General features: G+C 48.2%; 4 protein-coding genes across 4 annotated transcripts; 3 read left to right on the forward strand and 1 right to left on the reverse strand.

Annotated features, from left to right (window-relative positions):
- Window positions 1–5258: 5258 nt before the first annotated feature.
- Window positions 5259–8960, forward strand: GGS25DRAFT_524152 (uncharacterized protein; the record flags this gene model as incomplete). The annotated part of the gene is made up of 2 exons (XM_049264551.1): window positions 5259–8165; window positions 8220–8960. The coding sequence occupies 2 exons, from the start codon at window positions 5259–5261 to the stop codon at window positions 8958–8960; spliced, it is 3648 nt and encodes a 1215-aa protein (XP_049115147.1).
- Window positions 8961–10172: 1212 nt separating this feature from the next.
- On the reverse strand, window positions 10173–13869 carry GGS25DRAFT_501499 (spindle pole body component alp6). Its single transcript, XM_049261925.1, has 3 exons — window positions 13736–13869; window positions 13350–13678; window positions 10173–13279 (listed from the first exon to the last, which is right to left on the reverse strand). Exons 2-3 carry the CDS (start codon window positions 13502–13504, stop codon window positions 10639–10641), a joined length of 2796 nt encoding a protein of 931 aa, XP_049115148.1. The 5' UTR covers window positions 13505–13678; window positions 13736–13869; the 3' UTR covers window positions 10173–10638.
- A 584-nt stretch (window positions 13870–14453) lies between these two features.
- Window positions 14454–16463, forward strand: GGS25DRAFT_392986 (transcriptional regulator of RNA polII, SAGA, subunit-domain-containing protein). Its single transcript, XM_049258358.1, has 4 exons — window positions 14454–14976; window positions 15069–15358; window positions 15422–15527; window positions 15591–16463. The coding sequence occupies exons 1-4, from the start codon at window positions 14751–14753 to the stop codon at window positions 16316–16318; spliced, it is 1350 nt and encodes a 449-aa protein (XP_049115149.1). The 5' UTR covers window positions 14454–14750; the 3' UTR covers window positions 16319–16463.
- A 662-nt stretch (window positions 16464–17125) lies between these two features.
- On the forward strand, window positions 17126–21811 carry GGS25DRAFT_501508 (MRC1-like domain-containing protein). The gene is made up of 2 exons (XM_049261926.1): window positions 17126–20497; window positions 20549–21811. The coding sequence occupies exons 1-2, from the start codon at window positions 17472–17474 to the stop codon at window positions 21621–21623; spliced, it is 4101 nt and encodes a 1366-aa protein (XP_049115150.1). The 5' UTR covers window positions 17126–17471; the 3' UTR covers window positions 21624–21811.
- The last annotated feature ends 45 nt before the right edge of the window (window positions 21812–21856 follow it).

Genomic DNA, 21856 nt, shown 5'->3' on the forward strand with positions numbered 1-21856 from the left:
TGAACTGATCCCACACACTCACCTAGGTGAACAGCAAAGGGGACTAACATGTATGTATAGTACCTAGAATAGCCAGTCTATCTACATATTGGACTGTGCAAGCCCTAAACCTCCAAGTAAACTGTAACAGCTTCGAAATACACAATTCCAAAGAGATAGGCGCGTTAGCCCTATGGAAATTAACAGAGTACGGGGGGGGAGAGCTTTCTCACTCGCTACTATCCTTGCTAGGAAAGTCCACTTAGTGCAATGGAATTTGAGGACAGAACGTAGGTATCTATACTTCTTAGACCCATATGTCGCACCAGAAGAGGGATACCCACATAGTATACCAAGTATAAGCGCTACTAGCTTTAGATGCTATCGTCAATGTGGGATATTAGGCATTGTCCTGTGGCTTGTGAATTATTAGTATACCCCTCATTGAAGAGTATTAGGCTCAATTGCTCAAATTGTTAGGATCATGAGCTCTAGGTTAGGTATATCGAGTCATCGTCTGTGTCTATTTTAGTGGATGCCTACTATTTTTCGCTAAGGCATGCAGTCATGTTTTTCTCATTAGAACATTGAAAAGTGCCTGATCCGGGTCTAATATATCTATTTGGGATATATATGACATTAGACCGGGATTCGAGGTACCGAATCAGGGGGTGTAGATCTCCCGGCGAAAGATGTAAAAATTTCTTCCTCAGTTACTACCTCTGAATAAAGCAACTATCCAACGTCCACGCCATTGAAATATCATACTGGAATTGTCTCCTAACCCGTATTCAGAGACAAAAACTTTTTGGTTAAAAATTACATATTCCTCTCTCGTGACCGGGAAAGGGGTATGGCATGTCCAATGGCAATTTTCGACATTTTCCATTTAATCGCTATTTTTACCCACGTGTGTGCAGCAGCGCAATAAGAGTCAAATGAAATCATTTTCGATGCTGGGTATGACCCCTCAATTTATGGAACGGACTCGAAGCGGCGCCGTCGACGGAGGGGAGTAGCGTGGCACCAGCAGACCACACCGCTATAGACGTAAATGCGGGCCTGGCAGCCGGTTGACGCCATATTCGAAGCTACGAAATGGAGCCGATATTGCTAGATTCGCCCGAGTTGGACGGAGGGTATAAATGCCTTATACGTACATACATAGTTGTAGGAGCTTGGTACATGATGCGAAACAATAGACACCTACCCAATTTGAGACACTCAGCCACTTTGCATACCTACTGTATGTATACTTCAAGTGTTCCATCAATGATCCTATCATCCTACTGCTTACATGGTACCTACCCGAGTAGATACATAGCCTACGTGAACATTGAAGTCTACGTGGCAAGTGAGCTTGAGAGCCAATGTTTGGTGCTACTTACGGGGGACAACACTCAAGGCGCATTGCTAACCTCTTGCTAGACTTTTATTGGTATATATAGGTACCTAGGCAGGCAGCAATACATGCGATCCCTAAGCCTATTGCATACCAACGGTACACGATAGAGACCAATGAAGGGCATACATGTGCCCTGGACCGAATAAACTCGCAAAGGGCCAACTAATGCTGCGAGTGCGCGATACGGGAAGGTGGCCTCGAAGAATTACTCGTAGAATTACTGCATGCGCCAACCTACGTGCCTCCTTTTATGCAAACTGGGAGAACAAGACGTCGAGGACGAAAGATTGCTAGACACGTCGTAGTATAGGTACCAGGCAAGTGCCCATATTCGGGACCATGTCATGAGTAAACATGGCTTAGAAACAATGAATCCTTTTTTCTTTTCTTGTTCCGTCGCCACAAGGTTTAGCGCCAGTATTGGTAAGAAATTGGCGTTGGCCGTTATCCGTCTGTCTTGGGTTCATGTGGATAGTGATCGATGGATAGTAATCGATAGATGGATGGATGGAATGTATTGTAGTAGTTTGCCCCGCGGTTCTTGGACGGGAAGGGAAAAAAAGAAAAAGAAAAAGAAAAGAATAAGAAATTGGGGCATGGGGATTGGGGACGATAAGAATAAAAGAAGGTCGAGCGTCGGATCTCGGAAGGCGTTATCGTGAACGGATAGATCCTTTTAGCAAGGACACTCGGACTCGACAGGCTTTCCCACTTTCCCACTTTCCACTTTCCACTTTCCACTTTCCATCTATATTACGATTGATAATATGAACCATCAAATCTACTAGGTTAGGACCGTTAGGTATGTACATACATAGATATACATGGTACTAGCAACATTGAAATACAAATCGAATCTTACTAACATTGAATTAAAACGAATAGGCAATTCGGAACCGGCTACAGTTCTTCGCAGCTGTCTTGTTTACATTACTATGTAAATTCAATGTTACTACTACTACCTCTGTAAGAACTTAGGAAAAGAAAGGTAAACGCCCCAAAAGGATTAAAAACAATAGCATTGATTGAAAATCAAACTCACACATGACATGTACATATATAATGCACCTGGGAACATAGAATCATAGATACTACATTAGGTAGGTACTCAGTACATTATCTAATCCTCATCTACATGCGACGGTCTAGTCTTATTCTCGGAATAGATTCCATATTATGTACCCCGGACTCTCGTGATGATTGACATTGGGTAATCGAAGACCCTTCCTATCACAGTTGGAGATAATCATGCTCAAGCACACCGTAATTTTAATTTCCAAATATGAACCTTATGCTACATGTACAGTAGGTAGGCATCCCACCCCATCATCTGACATCCGCGCGACGGCACGTGGAGACTGAGCATGTGAGATCGTATCCGTGCATCTAGCATTTGCTGAGACTAAAATAAAAAGAAGGAAAAAGGTTACATGGCTGCATGGCCCAAGCTTTATTATCATTTTAGTCTACTATGTAGAGGGAAGGTGGCTGAAGTGAGATAGAAAGAAATCCGAGGGAGTCAAAGGAATCAAGCCAATTCGCGCGGCATCGTTTTTCTATAGATAGTGAGATGACAAAATTAATCCGTCGTATTAAGATTACCTGGTTTAGCATTGTTTACTTCCGGGCTGTTTATTTACTTCCATTTCTGGCTTATCCCGTCTTTTCGTGTTCGTGAGTATTTTCCTGAAAAGGGACGTTGGATGCTGGAAAAATGGCAACGTGACGAGTTTCGTTGGGAAGGTCGAATATTAGAATTCTCCGGTTCTAACTCATGTGCGAAAGAGGGACATCACATTGGGAAATAGGAGGTAGGAGGGAGGATTAATATACTACTAGCAGTAATTTGGATCAAATGTCAAATGTTCGAGCAACCAGAGACAAGACATCACAAGTCAACCTTAATGACGGGGGGCTGGCAAGTTGCAGTGGTGGGGGATGCTGGTATGCGTACCCAGGTAGCCGCAACGCAGGGAACACCTTACATTCAGTGCTGGGATCCTGCAGGCGGGATTCATTGGAACCCTAAGAAAAGGCACCGTCTGGTGTCGGGATACCTCAGTGACCTGAGCGGTACCTACCCATATGCAAGTACCTTGGGGTCGGGTCATGGATCAGCGCGCATCAGGCGTTAACACCCCAGCCAAGGTACCCATAACTACTAGCGAATACAGAAATACAACAAATGTGCCTCAAGGGTCAGGCTGCCACTATTCCATTATCTATCGGAGATAGCTACTCGGAGGCAGTTCAGAACTTCAAAGTCTACACTACAGTACTAGTAGTACAAATGCTAAATACTAGATAAACTTAATATGACGTGTACTACCTACTATGTAGGAACATTGAACTCGATGTAATACGAGATTGACTTAGCCAGTACCTACAATGTTACATCATAAGCAAGAAACATGCGCGCATTCAACTGTACTATCAGCGTACCTAATACATTCAATGATATTCAACTGATGTGACAAGAGGAAAACTTACATAATACATCGTTCATGCATGTACATATGTCATATGTGGTATGTACTGAAGAGTCTAGACTCTAGACAACTCAGTCAACATTGAAGGTTGGATCTACTTGATCCCCAATTTGATTTTGTTACAGATGAAATAGCTACCCAGATGGAAAGGATAATTTATAAGCCTCAAGCTGCAGCTCGTTAATTGGAAAGGGGGGATGCATCTGCACATGCAGGTCTTGGGGAAGAAATCCCACCTAGGTGAAGGAGAGGAGGAAGCGGTCAATCAGGTGTATTGTACATTTACATTTCTATGTACCTAGGGTAGTTATGTTCCTAGGGTATGTAGGCTGAGATCAATTGATGACAATTGAGGGAGTTGAAGTTTGGAAATAAACCAGGTACCTGGGTACTTAGAGATACATGTGTACATGCATGAACATGGACAGGGACATGGATATGGCAATGTACACTTTTTAGACATGGACCCAGTATTTTTAGTGACAGGGACGTACCTGCTTTGTGGCGCACTTGCCTCCATAAACGCGTCCGATATAAACAAACGCGCCTCAAACCCTTGTCGGACCCTCCTTCTCCTGCACAATCTAGTGAACCACTTGTACTGTACCTTCTTCCATTTACCACATTTACCACATTTACCACACTTACCAACCTACTTGGCGGCGACCGCTCCTTTCCAACGAAAATCCCCAATCCAACCTCTCGTCCCTTTTCTGCAACTTTCGCCACAAACAATAGTAGATCTGTCAGGAGTTGCGCGCGCGCGCCTATACGCATACATACACTCAAGCATACATTATCGTGGGACACTTCCGTTGCCGCCCTTGTCTTCTCTTCCTCTCTATTTCTCTACCCCCGCCGACTTTACTTCCTACCCAATCGACTTGTCCGAGAACGCGCTAGGCCTGACTATATGGCCGGCATCTGGCGCTCTTTGTGTGACTGCTGGAGAACGTCAGATTTGGAGAGTTATCAAGGGAAGGAAGTGGTGAACCTTATAGTCTCACATCCAACTCAAACTTGACCCAGTATGAAGCGTTGAAGAAACCACTTCTTTGCCCTTGCTTGGTTTGACATTCCATATGTCATTGATTTAGTCGTAATACTTACTGCTTACATTCCTCAAATTACCGCCAGCATCTATTGGCCTGCCTACTACTCATCGACTAGCTTTCCACGATTTCCCCTGGCCACAGTCTCATCTGGCTTATTTTCTTCGTCAGCTCTTTATTGTCGACTTCTCATTATCGACTTTGTCGCCATCACTATCGCCAACTGTTTACATCGTTCGAGAATACTTCGTCGAGGGTATCGACCTGAAGTACCTTGCCTAACTGCCTACCAGACTGATTCTAGTCACCTGCTGAATCACGAAACCAATCAACATGTCCAATTCTGGAGGTACTTTGACTCTGCCTTCTCCCACTCATCCACATCATCATGTGGATGTACCAGCTGGTATACGCTCACTGAGAAGATCTATTTCTCGTTCACCTTCTAAATTCCCTGTTATGCGTACTGCATCACAGAGCAGTTCTGATGCTGGGTCTTCACCTTCCACACCAACCATTAGACGTGTCCAGTCCCAATATTTTGGCCAGAACGCCTCTTTTCACTCACCTTGTGGAAATCAACCTCACACACAATCACCACTGGCAACACCTTTCAGGCCAAGTGTGAAATTATCTTTGCGCTCCGCAAAATCTACAAAGAGCCCTGCCTCGGGCTCACCATCAGGCAGGCCATTTTCTCGGCATCGTACCTCTCCAAAGAGCCCCTCCAGAAGGGCCTTAAGTCAAGCATCTTCTACATCTGGTAATTCTATTCCATCAACAACACCCCCACCTTCTTCATCTCTTGAATCTCCACCCTCTGGCCAAGAAAACATCAACATTTTCCGCACTCGCAGTCCTGCGCATCGAAAAGCTGCAAATCGACACAGCATGCATCTCGACGTGACTGGGTCTTCCCAGTCTGGCAATTCTCGAGCGCCCGATGCGAATAATGCGAATCATAGCAAAACACCTTCAACTTCCGTAGTCAGCCCTCTGAAGCGTAGCGACGCTATTATGAATCTCGATCAGACTTTTTCTGGAAGTCCACAGGCGAAACGTCGTAGCTATGGTCCTTCCAACATAGTTACTGATTTCAACAATATCTTCGACGCGCCTGCTCCACCGCCAAACCTGGAGTTCCAAAATGATACAGATTACGAATGGACACCCATGGACTCTACTAATATTACCGAGTCTGCCATATCAACCACACCCTCGTCAACACGCAGAACCGGATCTCTCCGAAGATCCACTATCCAGCAGCGGGAACGATCATGGGGCAAACGCTCCGGCTCTCAGCATCTAGCCCAGGGCTCTCATGACATCGCAACTCCACAGCGCGAGCGACTTTCGTGGGGAAAGCGACAGGCCGCGATGCAGCTCACACAGGGTTCTAACGAAACCGTAACGCCGAATGGGAAGAATCGCGGGCGACTGTCTATGGATCACTTCATGCCTCCGCCTGCTCGAGAGAGTCCTTTTACTATGCCGGGACCACTACCAAATCCATCAGCACACATATTTAACCAGCAAACTCACCAACCACATCCGTTGTCGAACGCTATGACGACATCGTCATCGTCAGGTTCGAGCTTCGCTGGCGCGTCACCGGTACAATTTCATGCGCCAATTACAGAAAAGTCTAGAGCACCGATGAATTTCTCCAAGAGCTTACCCATTGGTGCAGTTCGCCCACAACCTGAGAGAACTGACCAGGCCATCGGAAGTGTTTCCACCCCAGATTATAAGAACGCGAGGCCGTATGAGGGAGCTTTTGCATCCACTGGATTGATATCGAAGATGAACCGCCACCCGGAAATAGCCCCGTTAGGTGGCGGATATGGCGCCGTTCCTGATACGCCCTGCAAGAAGCAACCAAGCGGCTATGCGACGTATCCGCCCCTGCCAATGTCAGGCAATGCTAAGACACGAGGCAGACATATTCGCCATACCTTCGGTCAGCCGTCAACCCCCGGCGGTGCGACACCGAGTTGCCCGAATATTTTCACGGACAAGCCGCGATCTATTCACTTTGGCAGTGGATTCTCGAACCATTCCCGCACGGGAAGTCTACTTAGTTTACATAGTGACGATGGACGAAGCCCTTTGCAGCCAAACGAATACACTGAATCTGGTTTCGACGGAGATCTCCCGCCAACGCCCACGAAGCAGACAATGGTGCCTCGAAGCTCTAACAAATTAGGTCTGTCTAACGAGAGTCCCACTACAAACCGAAGACTGCCGGCCCCGATGTCTGCAGTTGGAATGGGTACGATATTTCAACAAGATACCGCAGCCAGTAGTAAGTATAGTTCTCTGAAGCAATCCCACAGTGATGGATACCCCGGTAGACATGACGTTGCCTCAGTTCGTGACGCTCCCGAGTCACCAATGTTTGGGCTTTGCCGGTTTCCCATGTCCCCCGCAATCTCACCATCACTCAATCGATCCAGAGGCCAGCGCACTCTGCTTTCTACACCCGTGCCTTTTAAGAGCAACTCGAATGTTCCCTTTGTTGAATCTACTAGAAACCATGATGCTAAGAAGAGTTCCGTAACTGCAGCAAGTCCATTGGAACGACTCGACTTCGCAGAAACGGCGTCGCCACGAACCCCACAAGCAAGCATCATGCCCCCCGACGCGAGCCGGCTTTCCATCTCCAATGCTGCGGACAACCGTTTGTTCCCCGGAACTGGTGATCGAAACTCTTTGTTTCAACCTGCCACTCCCACTACACGACAGGAGAAGCCCTCAACATTCCTCGAGCGACGTGCTATTACCCCTATTAATGGTATGCCCTCTCACGACCTAGATGAGAGACTCATGATCCGGTTTGGCAAGGTTGAATTTATAGGCAAGGGCGAGTTCTCAGAAGTATACAAAGTCACCAATTTACCCCAGCCTGCACGAATAACGCAAAATGGCTTCTTCACTACCCCTACACACCGAACGCCTTCCCATTCATCTGCGAAGGTATATGCGGTCAAGAAGCTCACCCTCCCAATTGGAGGAAAAAAGGACAGGGCGCTTCGACTTCGCGAAGTATGTGTACTGAACTCACTGAGAGGACGTGACCATATCTTGCAAATCATCGATAACTGGGAAGAGAACAGCTGTCTCTATATCCAGACTGAGTATTGCGAAGAGGGTAGTCTTGACAAATTTCTATCCGTGATCGGTCTGAGGGGCCGACTTGATGATTTCCGTATTTGGAAGATATTGCTTGAAATTGGCACGGTATGTACCAAATTGATGAATGATGTGTGTCATACAAACTAACAGGTTGAATAGGGATTGAAGCATATTCACGAGGCTGGGTTCATTCATCTCGACATAAAGCCTGCCAACATATTTATTAACTTTGAAGGCACTTTGAAGATCGGAGATTTCGGATTAACAGCAAAATTGCCAATAGAGAAAGGTCCTGATTTCGAAGGAGATCGTGAATATCTGGCCCCTGAGGCTCTCCGATCAGATATTGGCCAGCCCGCGGATATATTTTCCTTCGGGTTGATTATGCTCGAGATCGCAGCTAATGTCAAACTTCCTGAAAACGGAGCAACTTGGACGGCCCTGAGAGAAGCCGACTTTGCTGAGGTACCTTGCCTCACGCAGGATGCGACCGTGATTATGCGAGATGCGACAGGAATGCCAGTTGACGATACGGAACGCAACCCCAGTATATTTTCCGATGAGAATGCCGCTCAAGATGGACGCCGCGGTTTCAATTTCCGGAACCCATCTCGTCAATCAGGTGACATTTTCGGTTTGGGCCGAAAGAACGAGCTTCAACACCCGCCGGATTTTATGAAAGATCCCAACCACCAAAATTCTCTCGACACTATCGTGAAGTGGATGCTCTCCCCGGATCCCAATGCGCGACCTACTATCCACCACTTGTTGGCCATGGAGGCGACAAAATGGGTATCACTTCGTCATCGAGCGGCTGCAACAGTTTTTGAGGGAAACTGGGGCCCCGCTGATGATGTTCCGGTGGTATTGTCACTCGACACAGAAATGACAGACGTCTAAACGGTTCGCTAAAGTTATCAACCATCTTTGCTGGGTTGTTAACCGAATCTTGCTTGATCTGATAGGAGATCAGGATATGGAGTGCTGTGTGGAGTTGGCTTGCCTTGCGTATCTCAGCAGGCTCAACAGGATACGTCAAAACTGCCATCGGATTCTGGCAGTTTTTGTGCAATGGCGTTTTGTCTCTACTGGGGATGGTTTGCGAGTAGAGATTTTGCGTCTTGGGTGGTGCACAACTCTGGCTTATTTCCCGCATGCAATTTATAGCACTTGCAACATCGCCCTTGAGCGCATTCGCATTGATGAATATTGCAGGGTCATAAGACCGGCTATGGTTTCTGGCACTGGCCCTTCTATATAAGAAAGGCGTGTTAGGACGAAATATCAAACAAGGGTTCCTTGGATCGCTCTGGATCAAGATCCATCAAGCAATATTATCCCCTTCAGCAGCAACAGCAACTGAGAGGGCGATATCATGGATACCACGAGCAGATCTCGGACTAAAACCCTTCTGTACAAAGGTGCTTTTCTTTTGTTTTAATTTTCGGTGGGGTGGTAACTTGACTTGGGCTTCGCCATGAATTTCCTTTGTTTTCATACTTCAACTCGCACAACGGAATGGAAAGGGAAAAACGGCGGCAGTAATGAGGAGCATCTCCAAGGCGTCTGCTAGAACCGGTTAACATGAAATCACTTCACAAATCCCCTGCCCCCTAATGTAGATATAGAAGGAAAAATCAGTTAGAGGGATCCATTTCCCTACCTAGGTTGTTTTCGAGATCGTCATCTCAACAGGACAGGAAGGGCTAGGACGCCCTCGGTTTTACGAAACCCACGTATGAATGACGATATGCTACGATCTTTTGGCAACCCTTTTGCTTCTTCCCCTGATAATGTGACCCGCGATCCTCAGTAGCTTGGTGCTCTACTTTGAACACCGGCTACTCCCGCGATCGAACAGCAGTCGTGTTGTTGTATAATACCTACTAGGTTAGCATAGAATAGCAACATGGATACTAATCCATTATTCGGATGTTTATGATGGGGTTCATCAGTCTACGTGTGTAATTGCGAATCCTCCTAACTCCTATGAGAGATGGATAAGTGCTAGGCAGGTAAGTTAGTATGCCCTAGCTATGTAGTAGATCATGGCCATTACTATGTAGGTAGGTAGGTACCTACTAACGTATAACCGTATAACGTAAAATTTTGGTATTTACGTAGATAGATACCTGGTAGGAGATAGGTACCTATCTTATTTACTTCAAGGTTCTTCTAAAGGGTTGATTGTAGAGAGACCGTGGAAGATGGATAGGGCAAAATAGGTAGGTACTAGGTATCTAACAACTATAGACCTAATGTACCTAGGTAGTTATAGCTCGGTGCCCAAACATACGGGTACGGTGTGCATGGGATTCCGCATCCCTGGAGTCTATGCCTCTTTCGTGTGAAGAGCAGGTAGGTAGGTAGGTAGGTGCGTATCATCCCATACCCTAGGTATACTTAAAACGCTCCAACCCGAGCTTTGGCTGATGGGGCGTTGAACAAGTTATGCTAGGTAGGCGGTTTCACCAAATCTCTCGAGTTCATCCTGTCTGTTATCCTTTATTTGTTGTCTCGTCATCGTTATCGTCTTTGGGAAGTAATCGTACTATGCATACACTGTACACTGATTCCCTCATCCCCCCTTCGCAGCCTTCCTACTCCTAGTCTCAGTCCTCGACGTTTCCCCACCATCGCCACCGCCACCGCCGCCGCCGTCTTTACTCGAGGTCGTCGTTGTGCTAGCAGCGGCTGTCCCCTTAGTCTTGCGGCGCACGGGCTGATACACATCGTTGAAGTTCATCGCGACGCCGAGGAAGCGGAGGTCGACGTCGGGCTGGTACGCGAGGTCTCCGAGGAGGATCTGCAGCTTCGTGCGGAACCTGTCGCCGAGATGCTTGAGGCGCTCGTGGAGGGCCGGGAACTCGCTCTGCGGGCCGCCGGGGATGCCCTCGGCGCCGTCGGTGTTGGAGGGGACGCGTCGCAGGTCCGCCTCCTGGCGCTGCGTGAAGTCTGACACGGACCATGAGTAGAGGCCGTCGACGCAGTCGCGGTAGGCGAGCATGGTGCGAAGGAGCTCGCCAAGTTGGATCATGTAGCTGTTGTCGTCTTCCTCGGTTGTAGTGGTTGTGGCCGTCGTAGAAGAGTTGACAAAGCGGCGACGACGGGCGCCTAGGAGGCCCTTGTGCGTGATAGAGTTGAGGTAGTTGGAGTGCGCCGTGATAACGTCGTCAAGGGTAGCATTTTCCTTGCTTAGCTTCTCCTGTAGTTCGGTCCAAGAGCTCTCGATGACTTCAAATAAAATATAGTACTGGAGCTGGCCGACGAAGTGCACCATCTCGGCCAGGAACCCGCGTGTCGTTTTCCAAGTCTGGCTTACGGCAGTATAGTGTGTCTGCAGGACACCTCGTGAGCCGGTAGTGACCTTTCGCCATGTGGACGACAAGGCGAACTCCACTCGCTTGATACGCCAGAGGAAGTTGAACACCTTGAGGTACTGGCGGTTACCCCAATCCGATACGACGACATCGACGGGGGCATCAATCTTGTATTCGAGAGTAAAGCAATCCCAACCGATGTCTCCGTGAGAAAGCTGCAGCATGCGGGCATCAAGACGGCGCAGCACCTCCTGGGAGTCGTATTGGGCGTTGGAGCCGCGAATGGCATGCTCGAGCTGCGCTGTCAAAGTATGTCTGTACTGAGCGCCTGCAGGGCGGTCGAGGTTCGCGGCGAGGGATTCCATCAAGAGCGCGATGAAATCGCCCTGACCAAGTAGAATGTAACTCTTGAGTGCCTGGAGATGATCGAAGAGGTGAAATTTATTAGTCATGAGATGTAGTAGTCGGCGCATGGTGGTTTTGTATGCTTCGTCGATCCAAGCTTCGAGAGTGGCCGTGTCGCCGTAGCGGAGCTCTTTAGAGGACTCCTTGGAGTAGGATTCAACCCAATGTGAATCACCACAGCTGTGGCGGATGAAGTTCAGGGACTTGCCAATAAGGAATATTTTCTCGGAAAACTCCGTTGTGATAATTGAAGGAATCATGTCCACGGCTAATACGTATTTATCTTCCCAGACATTGGTAGAGCCTGATTTCCCCTTGGGCATCGCCTCCGCCGACTGTTCCTGAACGAAGAATTCAAGGTAGGGGTCTGACAGTTCACCGTCGTATACCCATTGCCTTAGTATGCCATAGAAGGGACGAGTAACAGGCATTAAGAGACGCTCAGCAAAAGCGCCAACTACAGGATCGCCATGTGATGAGGAGAATGAATGAATTAAGGAGATGAGCTGGCCTCCCTTTTTGCTCTTGGATTCTTCAGCAATTAAGCTCATAAGACGTAGGCCCATAGTTGCTTCGCGTGTCCAGACAACGCATCGTTTTAGAGTCACGCCCGCCTTGCCAATACCACTTCGCGGCGCACTCTCATCCAGGGTAGATAAAGCACGTCGTATTTGGCCTTCTAACGTTGCTACGAGGGTGAGATAGGAACGTAATTCGTTACTTATGGCTGCTCGAAGACTTTGACCAAGTAGTCCTTCAGCAGGTGTCTTGACAAAGTCTTCAAGGTTGCGGTAAAGTAGCGAGGGTTCGCCTAGAGTGTGGAGGATGCCAATTAAAGGGGGGGGGAGGGTGGAAGGCAGTTTGAGGGAGTAGTCCTTGCCGAACGGAAGAGTAGTTGAAGAGAGCCCCTGGAGGGTATAGGGTAGATCTCGAAGAAGAACGGGCTCAGAAGGGTCGATATCACAGTAATTATCCGCCAGAAGCTTAGATTTTATAGCAACACCTCTCTTGGGTGGACTTGGAGGGGGTTCATCCTTAGAAGCCCTACTACGCTTATGGTCACTAGCAGTTGAAGGCCGCTGGGATTCCCCGTCAAAAGACTTCATGTCTTGGGGTTTCTTAAGCACATCTCGTAGTTCTGTAGGATGATAATCGTCGGAAGGTTGGTCACGTCTAAAAGACTCGCCGCTTCCTTGATTTGAAGGACCACTTGAAGCAAGCCCGTCTCTTTCCCTTTCCTCCTGTTTCCTTCGCTTGGCTTGCTCCTGCTGAAACTCGGCAAAGGCGACAGGATCGGGTTCTTCAGGGTCTGGCGAGTCGGCTAGCTGGTAGAGAAGGTATAGCATGGCCCATTTTTGGTTCAAAACAGGCAATGCTAGCAACCTCGAGTAAAGATTGGAGTAGCGTAAGGCCTGGCTCGGATTTGTCTGCACCAGCCTTCGTCTAATGAGTTCGGAGGCATGATTCTGGTCGGCAAGGGGAGGCGGTCGTGGTCTAGCAAACAGCAGTGTTAGTAATTAGCGACTGATACGTACGCTGGTATATACATCATGTGTTGTCTTACTGGTTTAATTGCTGCTTAATCTCGTCGAAGAATAAGTCATGTCTTTGCTGGGCATCCTCGTCGCTTAATTGAGGGTCGTCTGGTATTAATTGTGAAATAAGGCGGTTGATACTAAGATCAACACGCCTTGTCCGGTCTTGATTTGACCCAGACATTGTATCATTTTGTTTTACTGTCGCGAAGATGCATAAGCCTTTGCGAATAGTAGCTTATAGAAATCGACGTAAATACTGAGTATGGGGGGAGTATTTACTACATGTAGTATGTAAGGACGGGAATGGTAGGCAGATATATTGTTGGAAGTATAGGTATAGGTATGTAGCTCGGAACTGTAAAAAAGGTAAGATAGTTGCGAACGCGACGCGACGAGATGAGATGAGACGAACTAAATGTTTCTTAATGCAACTTGAATCAATTGAATACCTACAGTACAGTCAGTACTAGGTAGGTGATTGAAGATGTAGGAGGGGCTGAAATGGTCAAGTAACATTTGAATATGTTGTAACACAGTTGAGTAACATCATACCTAGTAGCTTGCTGTACTAGGTTGCTTGGTAACACCGCTCAGCTTTTTAAGCATCAAGGCATTACACACAAGTGGAACCTTAGTACCTACTAGTTAGGTATGTACCTAGTAGTACTGGTAGGCCTAATCGAAGTACTCTATACTTGATAATAAAGCTAAGCATTCGCCTGAATACCATCATGATAAAAGTACTCAGAACAAAGAGGGTCATTGACTTGAACTTGAACATTCAAATTGAACCCCAGAACAGAATCTTTAATCATACACCACCTGTATTTTAGTCGCCATTTACACTACATGGGCTTAACCACAGGTACCTAACCTTAGCGTATTGTGCCTACACAACCACAACCACCAGTGACCGCTACCTACCGCTACCATTCACAGACCACAGACGACATCCCATCCCCTTCTGCTTAATGGCCGACTAGACAAGCCATAATATCGGCAATAAAATCATCAAATAACAACATTATATGTACAATTTTCATCATTGTAAATTCGGTATTTGGATCGCATTCATCTGCTGCACTCGATGAATGGGGTTTAAACCCTTTTTTCGAGCTGCGCTGTGCTTCTAGCCCGCACGCGACGTCTCGCGCATAAAACAAAACCACCCACCATCGCGACTCGTATTGTCTGTCACATCATTATCACCAACTAACTATCAACCTTTTTGTTTTTTTCTTTTTCTTTTTTTTTATGCCTTCCCTTTTTTCTTTTCTTTTTATATCACCTAGTATTGTCGATTTAGCGCGCTACCCGCAATCCAATAACTGCGCCCAAATCTCAACATCCAATACCAACTACCGATACCAATATCAGTACCAATCCTATACCTACCCGCCTCTTCGTAATTCATAATTCTTTCCACCATGCCCGACATAGATCCTGCGGCTCTGAGCCGCCCATCCGTCTCCCTCTCTACTCCGACCCTGAAATCAATAACTGTTTCTGCACCCACTTCGCAGAAAGTCACCAAAACTAGCCAAATAATCCCCGCTCGCATTGACATCGAGCCTCTATATACCGCCCTCAAGTCAGCTATTGGAAATGAACAATGGAACACCTACAAAGAGGCCACCACGCAATTTATATTGGGTCCGTCTTTGTCCCTATATACCTCTCCGAGAGCTGCGGCTTTCCCTGTTTTATATCAGTCCTGTAAATCCACTGACACATATATATCACAGGCCGTCTGAATCAAGCCGAGTACTCAGAACGCATAGACCCTATATTATTCTCTCCCAATGGCGACAAGAGCCATTTACATAATCAGCTCATTGCTGCTATATACGGGAACCTCACCAGGGAAATGCCAGACCAAGGCGTCGCGCCATGGGTATCTGCTAACGATAAGCCTGCTGCTAATGTCGGCGCTAAGCCCGTCACTGGCGACGCCGCCGAGCGGAGGTTGAAGGGAGATGTCATGCAACTGCCTAGTCGCGACAGGCGACGCATAAAGGAATTATCTCAGAATGATGTTAGTCCAGCTCAATGTGATGTATCCCCTCTCCCTATTTACCACAGCTAACAAACGGCGCAGTTCGACCCCTTCGAATCTATGGCAAATATGTTTACTGAGCACCATCGAGGCAGAGTTACTCGTGTTCCAGATATATTACCAAGCGCGAATGGTCTGAATAAAATGAGTAAGTCTCTTACTTAGAGCTTAGAGTCATGACGAATTCGGAGTTGAACCCTAACGTGATTAGATTTGGACCTCGAGATTCGTAAACGCTATGCGCAACCCTTGGCCGTAGAGTCGGGTGAGTTTCCGGATATGGCAAGCATCGAAGCGAGAATGCTACCTATCTGCTACGAAGCAGGGCTGGTTAATGGCCATGCCCCGGATGCTGCCCAATTTATGACTGTAGCTTCGGAGATGTTCATCAAGGAGTTTCTTTCAACCGTATTCAGCCGGACGAGATGTAATGGACCTGGTGATTCCGGGAGTGCTGGGTTCGGTGCCGGACCTGGCTGGATTCAAACCCATAAGTACCGTCGACAACTAAGACGAGAAGAGGCGGCGTTTGCGAAGGGCGAACTTACTCGAGACAAGAGTGGGCTTCTGCCTGTCGAGGCAAAGGCCGCAAGCGAGCGGCCCCCATTAAGCATGGCTGATTTGCGACTTGCCTTGGAAATTGGCGACTGTGGTATAAGCTCTTTTCCTATCATCAGGAAGTCAGTCACGTATAATTATAGGGACGGGGAACTCGAAAACTTCAATAATTACACCTGGCTTCACGGCCGCAAGCCAAAGGATTACGGAGATTCCAATAACGACATTGTTAATGGTACAGGTCTCCATGCTCCCACAAATGGAGTCGCCTACCCCGAGCCCATGGATATCGACGAAGAGCCACCAGCATGGGATGGTGCATCTCCCCAAGATGTCTCCATGCTAGATAATGTGTTAGACTCATGCCTAGCAGTCCCTTAGAAGTGAGACGATGTCACGCAGTTACACATGACGAATATTCACGAATAGGGAGACGTCGAATCTAAACGAAACGAGGAGAGAGCAACATGAGAACTTTAGGGACACCCTAGATCATGGCTCACAGGAGTGTAGGGTCTGGTTGACCTAACCGCATTCTTTAAGGTTGGTCGTGAACCAAAGTCCTGTGGATGTCTTGTAAGTGAGGAGTTGATTGAGAAGACCAAATTCGTGAAGCTGCAATCAAGGCAGCATGATTTTGTAACGTTCATTGTTCTGGCCAAGCTCGAATATGCAACATGTATACGAGACGGCTGGCCGAGGACCGAGGGCGGATTCGTACGAAAGGGTCCGAAGTGAAATAATCGGCAAAGGACCACACACGATTTACAACAGCATTGGCATTAAGGCGTTTGAATTTGGCGGCATTACTTGGCCTTGTATGAAGATTCAAAAGATGGCGAGGAAGGGAGGCCGGCTTCTGGCGTTTGCTTCTTGGTGGATATGTACTCTATTTCTCTACGATACCCCCTACATTATTGCATGAAGCACCCTCCCGAGTTCTCGCGAGCTAGATGATGACGCGATGACGACGCAATGTCGACTACCCAGGTAACTACCTAGGTAGATGTAGGAATATTAGATTGTAAGCAAACATTGAAAGAATGCTATCTATTTCTAGCATGTATAAGTAGTACTTACATGCAGGTACTCAGCAATATGCATTTACGGTAAAAACGACTGTAGTAAATTAAAATATATATTCACTTCTTGAAGTTGCCATATCCGCGCTACCCCCCTGTCAATTCAAGGGGCAGCTGCGTTTTAGTGGATTGAATGACGCTGTGTGGTCTCACTAATGCTATATAATGCCATGCAGTGCTCGTTTTGTTGCATAAATTAAAAAAGCTCAACGCGAAAGTTCGCGTGTCGCCAAACGCCAAAGCGCGTAGAAACGGAAGCTTCCCTCTTATAATCTCAGATTCACTGTCTTAACCCCCCCACTTACACCGTCTCAACACAACTTTTTACAACATTCGAAAAAGAATTGCATTTTTAATCCACCCAAAAATAGTGCCAATTCTCGACCATAATGCCTTTTTAGGAATATCACCTAAGTCGTATCTTTCAGCTTCATCCAGCATCAGTAGTAAACATGGCTGCTACTCGTTCGCCTTCTCCCGCCGAAGGCGTGTCGGCACCCACATCACCACAGCTATCACCTCGGTCCAAGATTAAGGCTTTGTTAGCCGCCGTGGACGATGCAGACTCGGACGATGAATCTAATGTCCGATTAGGCCTAGAAGCCTTGATGAAGACTCCTAACGAGAACAATATACCCAATACCAAATCACATGACTTACCAAGTGTTGAGGAAGAAGAGGACGAAGAAGAAGAAGAAATCATTCGACCTCGAGGACGGCTTGCGGGTCGAATGAGAGCCCAAGACACAAATTCAACAGATGATACCACGAAATCCTCGAAAAACTCCGTTCCGTTAAGCGCTGTCTCTACAAACACTAACAATAAAGACGATGAGGACGAGGAAGATGACGATGATATCAGTGCCCTTCCACGTAGGCGATTAATGAGACCTAATCGAGCATCCACACCGGAAGCTTCAGCAGGCCCTCAAGTACCCTCTTCTCCTAGTCTTTTCGTCACATCGGCCCCTGAGACGCCAGGAGCATATCGCCAACCTGCAGCCGAATCCGAGTCAGACGAAGAATTGCCTGAGAACCTAGGCAAAAGTGAACGCTTCTTGGCACTGGTAGCTAGGAAACGACAAGAAAGACTTGCCAAAGAGGCTGAAGAGGAGCGCAAGCAGAAAGAACGCGCGGCACGGATAGCCGAGCAGATACCCGCCGAATTAGATACCGATGACGTATCTGATATTACAGATGATGACGGCGGTCGCAGACTCACCCAGGATGTCTCTCGCCCTGCGCGCAAGGCTAGCAAGAAGGCTTTGGAGGAGATGAACCGCGAGACTCAACGAATCAGTCGAAGCTTACAACTTGCCCACGAGGCTAAAACGAAGAAAAGAATCACAAAAGCATCCCTCTTTGAGCGTTTCAACTTCAGATCGGACGCAACGACTAAGAACGTTTCTAAAGTGGTAAGCTCGAGCAGGCCCACGACTCCAGGTTCGGCGCATCAGACCGATGCCGAGATGGTTGATGCTGGAACTCCACCGAGTTCTCCACCGCTTGCCTCAAAGTCTATTCTCAACCCTCCTGCTACCCCCGTGGGTCCATCTACTATCTCCAAATTAGCTAAAAGCCTGGAGGAGGAAGATGATGAGTTGCCCACCTTAGAAGAAGCTATTTTCGCCCAAAGCAAAAATGAAGAGAAAGGCAAAGGCAAAGCCGTTGAAATCTCAGCTGAGCCCACGGAGACCAAGAAATCAGCAACAAGCAAGCCGAAGCGCCAAATTCGAGTTAAACTGCCCCCAGCTCATACAAATTTAGTGACGATAGACTCAGACGACGAGCTTGAGATCACTAAACCGAAGAAGGGGAGGATGGATGCGATATTTGACCGAATTCCTGAGAAAAGGGGTCAGGAATCCAAATCTATGCATGTTTTACGCCATTTAGCCCATCTGTCCTCTCCGACGAGAGACTCGTCGAGGACCCGCACCGCCAAACCATCGATGACTCCTGCTGAGCTACAGATGTCATTGCAACAACGTGCAAGAGCTCAAGCTAAGTTGGAACGCGAGCGTCGACTGGAATTCCTACGCTCTAAAGGCATCACTGTACAGACGGAGGAAGAGCGTCAGCGTGAAAGGGAACAAGTTGAAGACATCGTTGCTCGAGCTCGCCAGGAGGTCGAGGAGATTATGCAAAAAGAAAGGGAAGATGCTAAGAAGGCGCGAAAGGAGAGCAAAAAGAATGGCGACAATGATCCTCTAGCTTGGGATGACGACGACGACGACGATAGTTTCGTAGAAAGTGAAGAAGACCCAGCTGAGATTGAGCTTTCGGGCTCAGAAGAGGAAAATGAGAAAGATGAAGAAGAAGATGCCGAGAACGGGGATGCAGATGAGCCCACTGCGAGCCCCATATTCGACCAGGAAGCGGAGGAAGACGGAGGATCTGAAGAGGAGCCACCAACGCCAAAGGCAGCCAGAGATGTGACGTCTGATGATGAAGCTGACGACGAGCTACCCCCAATGACATTCCGCCGGTCAAAGAAGCATGCCCACGTTGTCTCTGATGACGAGGACGACGTTCAAGCGACTCCAAGACCCAAGACCAGTCATCCCAAGTCTCCCCCTGTGACGACAGACTCCCCCAAAATTCCCACATCTGTCTTACGGTCGGCTAGGAAGAACTTCATTCCTGGGCTACCTGTCCCTCTAGCAGGGCCAGCAGGCCTTGGACTTACCCAAATATTTGCTGGAACCATGGATGATAGTCAAGTTAGACCGACGAGCGGGTCTCTGCAAGAATTCATGCCCAGCCTCGGTAACTTTCCTGACTCGCAGTTCTCTGCCACGGCAGATCAATCTCAAAATGACATGATTTTGAATAGCCAGAACACGCAGGAAATAGATACTCAGCCTATTCAGCTACACTTCCCCCAGTCACAAATGCACGGCCTCGATAGCTTGATGCAACCCGAAGGGACACAATGTTCGCAGTTTATCGAGCCCACCCAAGACGGTGGCTTCCAGGACTTATCCCCGCTCAAGCAGCGTTTTGTCGAAGCTCCTCAATCAACAGTCGATACCGTGCTGCTAGGAGATGCTCCGGATGATGAGGTGGTACAGGAATCACCTCTAGTAAAAAGGACGGGCAGGCTAAGGCGTAGAGGCGGGAACTCGGCCTCTCTCTCTACCCTGGGGTCAATAGAGACTCCGGACAGCCCTACTACTACGACCAGAATTGCCTCACTAAGCGTCGAAGTAGATCCAAATACAGCAGCGAGCGCCTTTAAGCTGATGCAAAAGGCGGCCAAGAGGAAGCAGCGCATGCAGGAGAAATTCGACAAGAAGAAGAGCAAGGCCACTGAGATGATTGAGGAGCAAGCTGAGGAATCCGAAGACGAGTACGCCGGACTCGGTGGTGTCGATGGGGAGGACTCAAGCGAGGAAGACGAGGAACTTGTCAATGAAATGATTGACGACGCAGCCGGCAACAATGCTGACGATGATAAGCTTGCCGGTTTCTTTGCGTAAGTACTATCTCACGTTCCATACCAACACAAGCTAATAATTATATATAGTGATCGAGAACGTGCGGCAGATGCGGCTCAGGTCGACAAGCTGTTCCGGGACATCACGACTGGCATGCTACGCAAGCGACGCCGGGGTGACGCCAATAATGACTTTGATTTATCAGACTCAGACGACGGAGGCGAGGCTCGACGGCGCATGAAGCGTCGCCAGTTCGCCAAAATGCAAAAGGCGCTATTCAAGGATGAGCGCATTAGCAAGATTGCCGAGAACCCACGTAACGCTGCGTTTCTGAAAAGCATAGAAGACAAGAACAGCGATGACGAGTGGGATATTGGGGAGAACTTTGCGAATGCCGCTGAAAGCGAAGACAGCGAAAGTCAGGGACAGGATGCCCCTGCAGCAGAGACTTCCATCCCGGACAGTCAACCGGCAAAGGCAGATCGCAAACGTGCGCATGCAGATGATCACGTAGCACGTCTGCCACCTAATGCGCGACGTACTCGAGGGGGTGTCCGTCCAACATCACTCACCGATGTCCGCAGGGAACTATCTGACCTCCTCGACGAACCCAATGGTTCTGCCGCATCCGTCATTCCGGCTACAGAAATCAACTCAGACAGCGAGGGCGAGGAACGTGCGGTCACTTCGTCATCTACCATAAATAAGGAGAACCGCGGCCCTGAAATCGTTGATCGCATTAAGCTGAAGCGTGGCTCGTCATCCGTGTCAAACAGCAGCGGTTCTTCACGTCTCGCGTTCGCGGCGCCGTCTGCATCGGGTGGCAGTGGACTATTCAAAGTCCCAGCTCTGCTCAGGCGCGCGACGACTAACTCGCTTGTCTCCAACTCGTCCATGTCATCCAGCGGTACCCCTAGCGCTTCTACCGCTAGTACCACTGCCTCCCATAGCAACACGGGTAAAGGAGGTTCCGGGTTCGGCGACGACAAGTTGCTCAAGAAGACAGCAGGCAAACGCTCGGGTATCAATTACTTCGCGCGGGAGAACGAGCGCAGAGCCGCGGTTGCGGATGCGGAGAAGAGACGCGAGGCTAAGAAGTGGAAGGGCGCTGAGGGCAGAGGTAAAGTTGTTGGGGGATTGTTTGGGGGTGGGAAGTTCGAGTGAAGAGAAGGGAAGGGAAGGGAAGACGAGAGGTTGCATTATTACACTACTATCATACCATCTATTTGCACTACTTCACACAATGGATGGATACGGCAGGGCTGCATGGCGTGGGCGTTTATGGGCGGACTTAGGACTGGGTGAGGCTATTTAATTAGGTACTACAGTACGAAGGTTGTGGCCAAAAGTTTAGACCAAGATATACCTCAGCCCCACAGTTCCTCCACTTTTCTACC

The sequence above is a fragment of the Hypoxylon fragiforme genome (genome assembly GCF_022984875.1).
Source record: "Hypoxylon fragiforme strain CBS 206.31 chromosome Unknown GGS25scaffold_7, whole genome shotgun sequence".
Taxonomy (NCBI): domain Eukaryota; kingdom Fungi; phylum Ascomycota; class Sordariomycetes; order Xylariales; family Hypoxylaceae; genus Hypoxylon; species Hypoxylon fragiforme.

Bases quoted from the DNA above. Each gene is read 5' to 3' on its own strand.
- GGS25DRAFT_501499 (XM_049261925.1), bottom strand. From the start codon at position 13,504: ATGTCTGGGTCAAATCAAGACCGGACAAGGCGTGTTGATCTTAGTATC. The intron at 13,280-13,349 runs GTAAGACAACAC...GCTGTTTGCTAG, and splicing joins ATTAAGCAGCAATTAAACCA to ACCACGACCGCCTCCCCTTG.
- GGS25DRAFT_501508 (XM_049261926.1), top strand. From the start codon at position 17,472: ATGGCTGCTACTCGTTCGCCTTCTCCCGCCGAAGGCGTGTCGGCACCC. The intron at 20,498-20,548 runs GTAAGTACTATC...AATTATATATAG, and splicing joins AAGCTTGCCGGTTTCTTTGC to TGATCGAGAACGTGCGGCAG.
- GGS25DRAFT_392986 (XM_049258358.1), top strand. From the start codon at position 14,751: ATGCCCGACATAGATCCTGCGGCTCTGAGCCGCCCATCCGTCTCCCTC. The intron at 14,977-15,068 runs GTCCGTCTTTGT...TATATATCACAG, and splicing joins CACCACGCAATTTATATTGG to GCCGTCTGAATCAAGCCGAG. The intron at 15,359-15,421 runs GTTAGTCCAGCT...CAAACGGCGCAG, and splicing joins AGGAATTATCTCAGAATGAT to TTCGACCCCTTCGAATCTAT.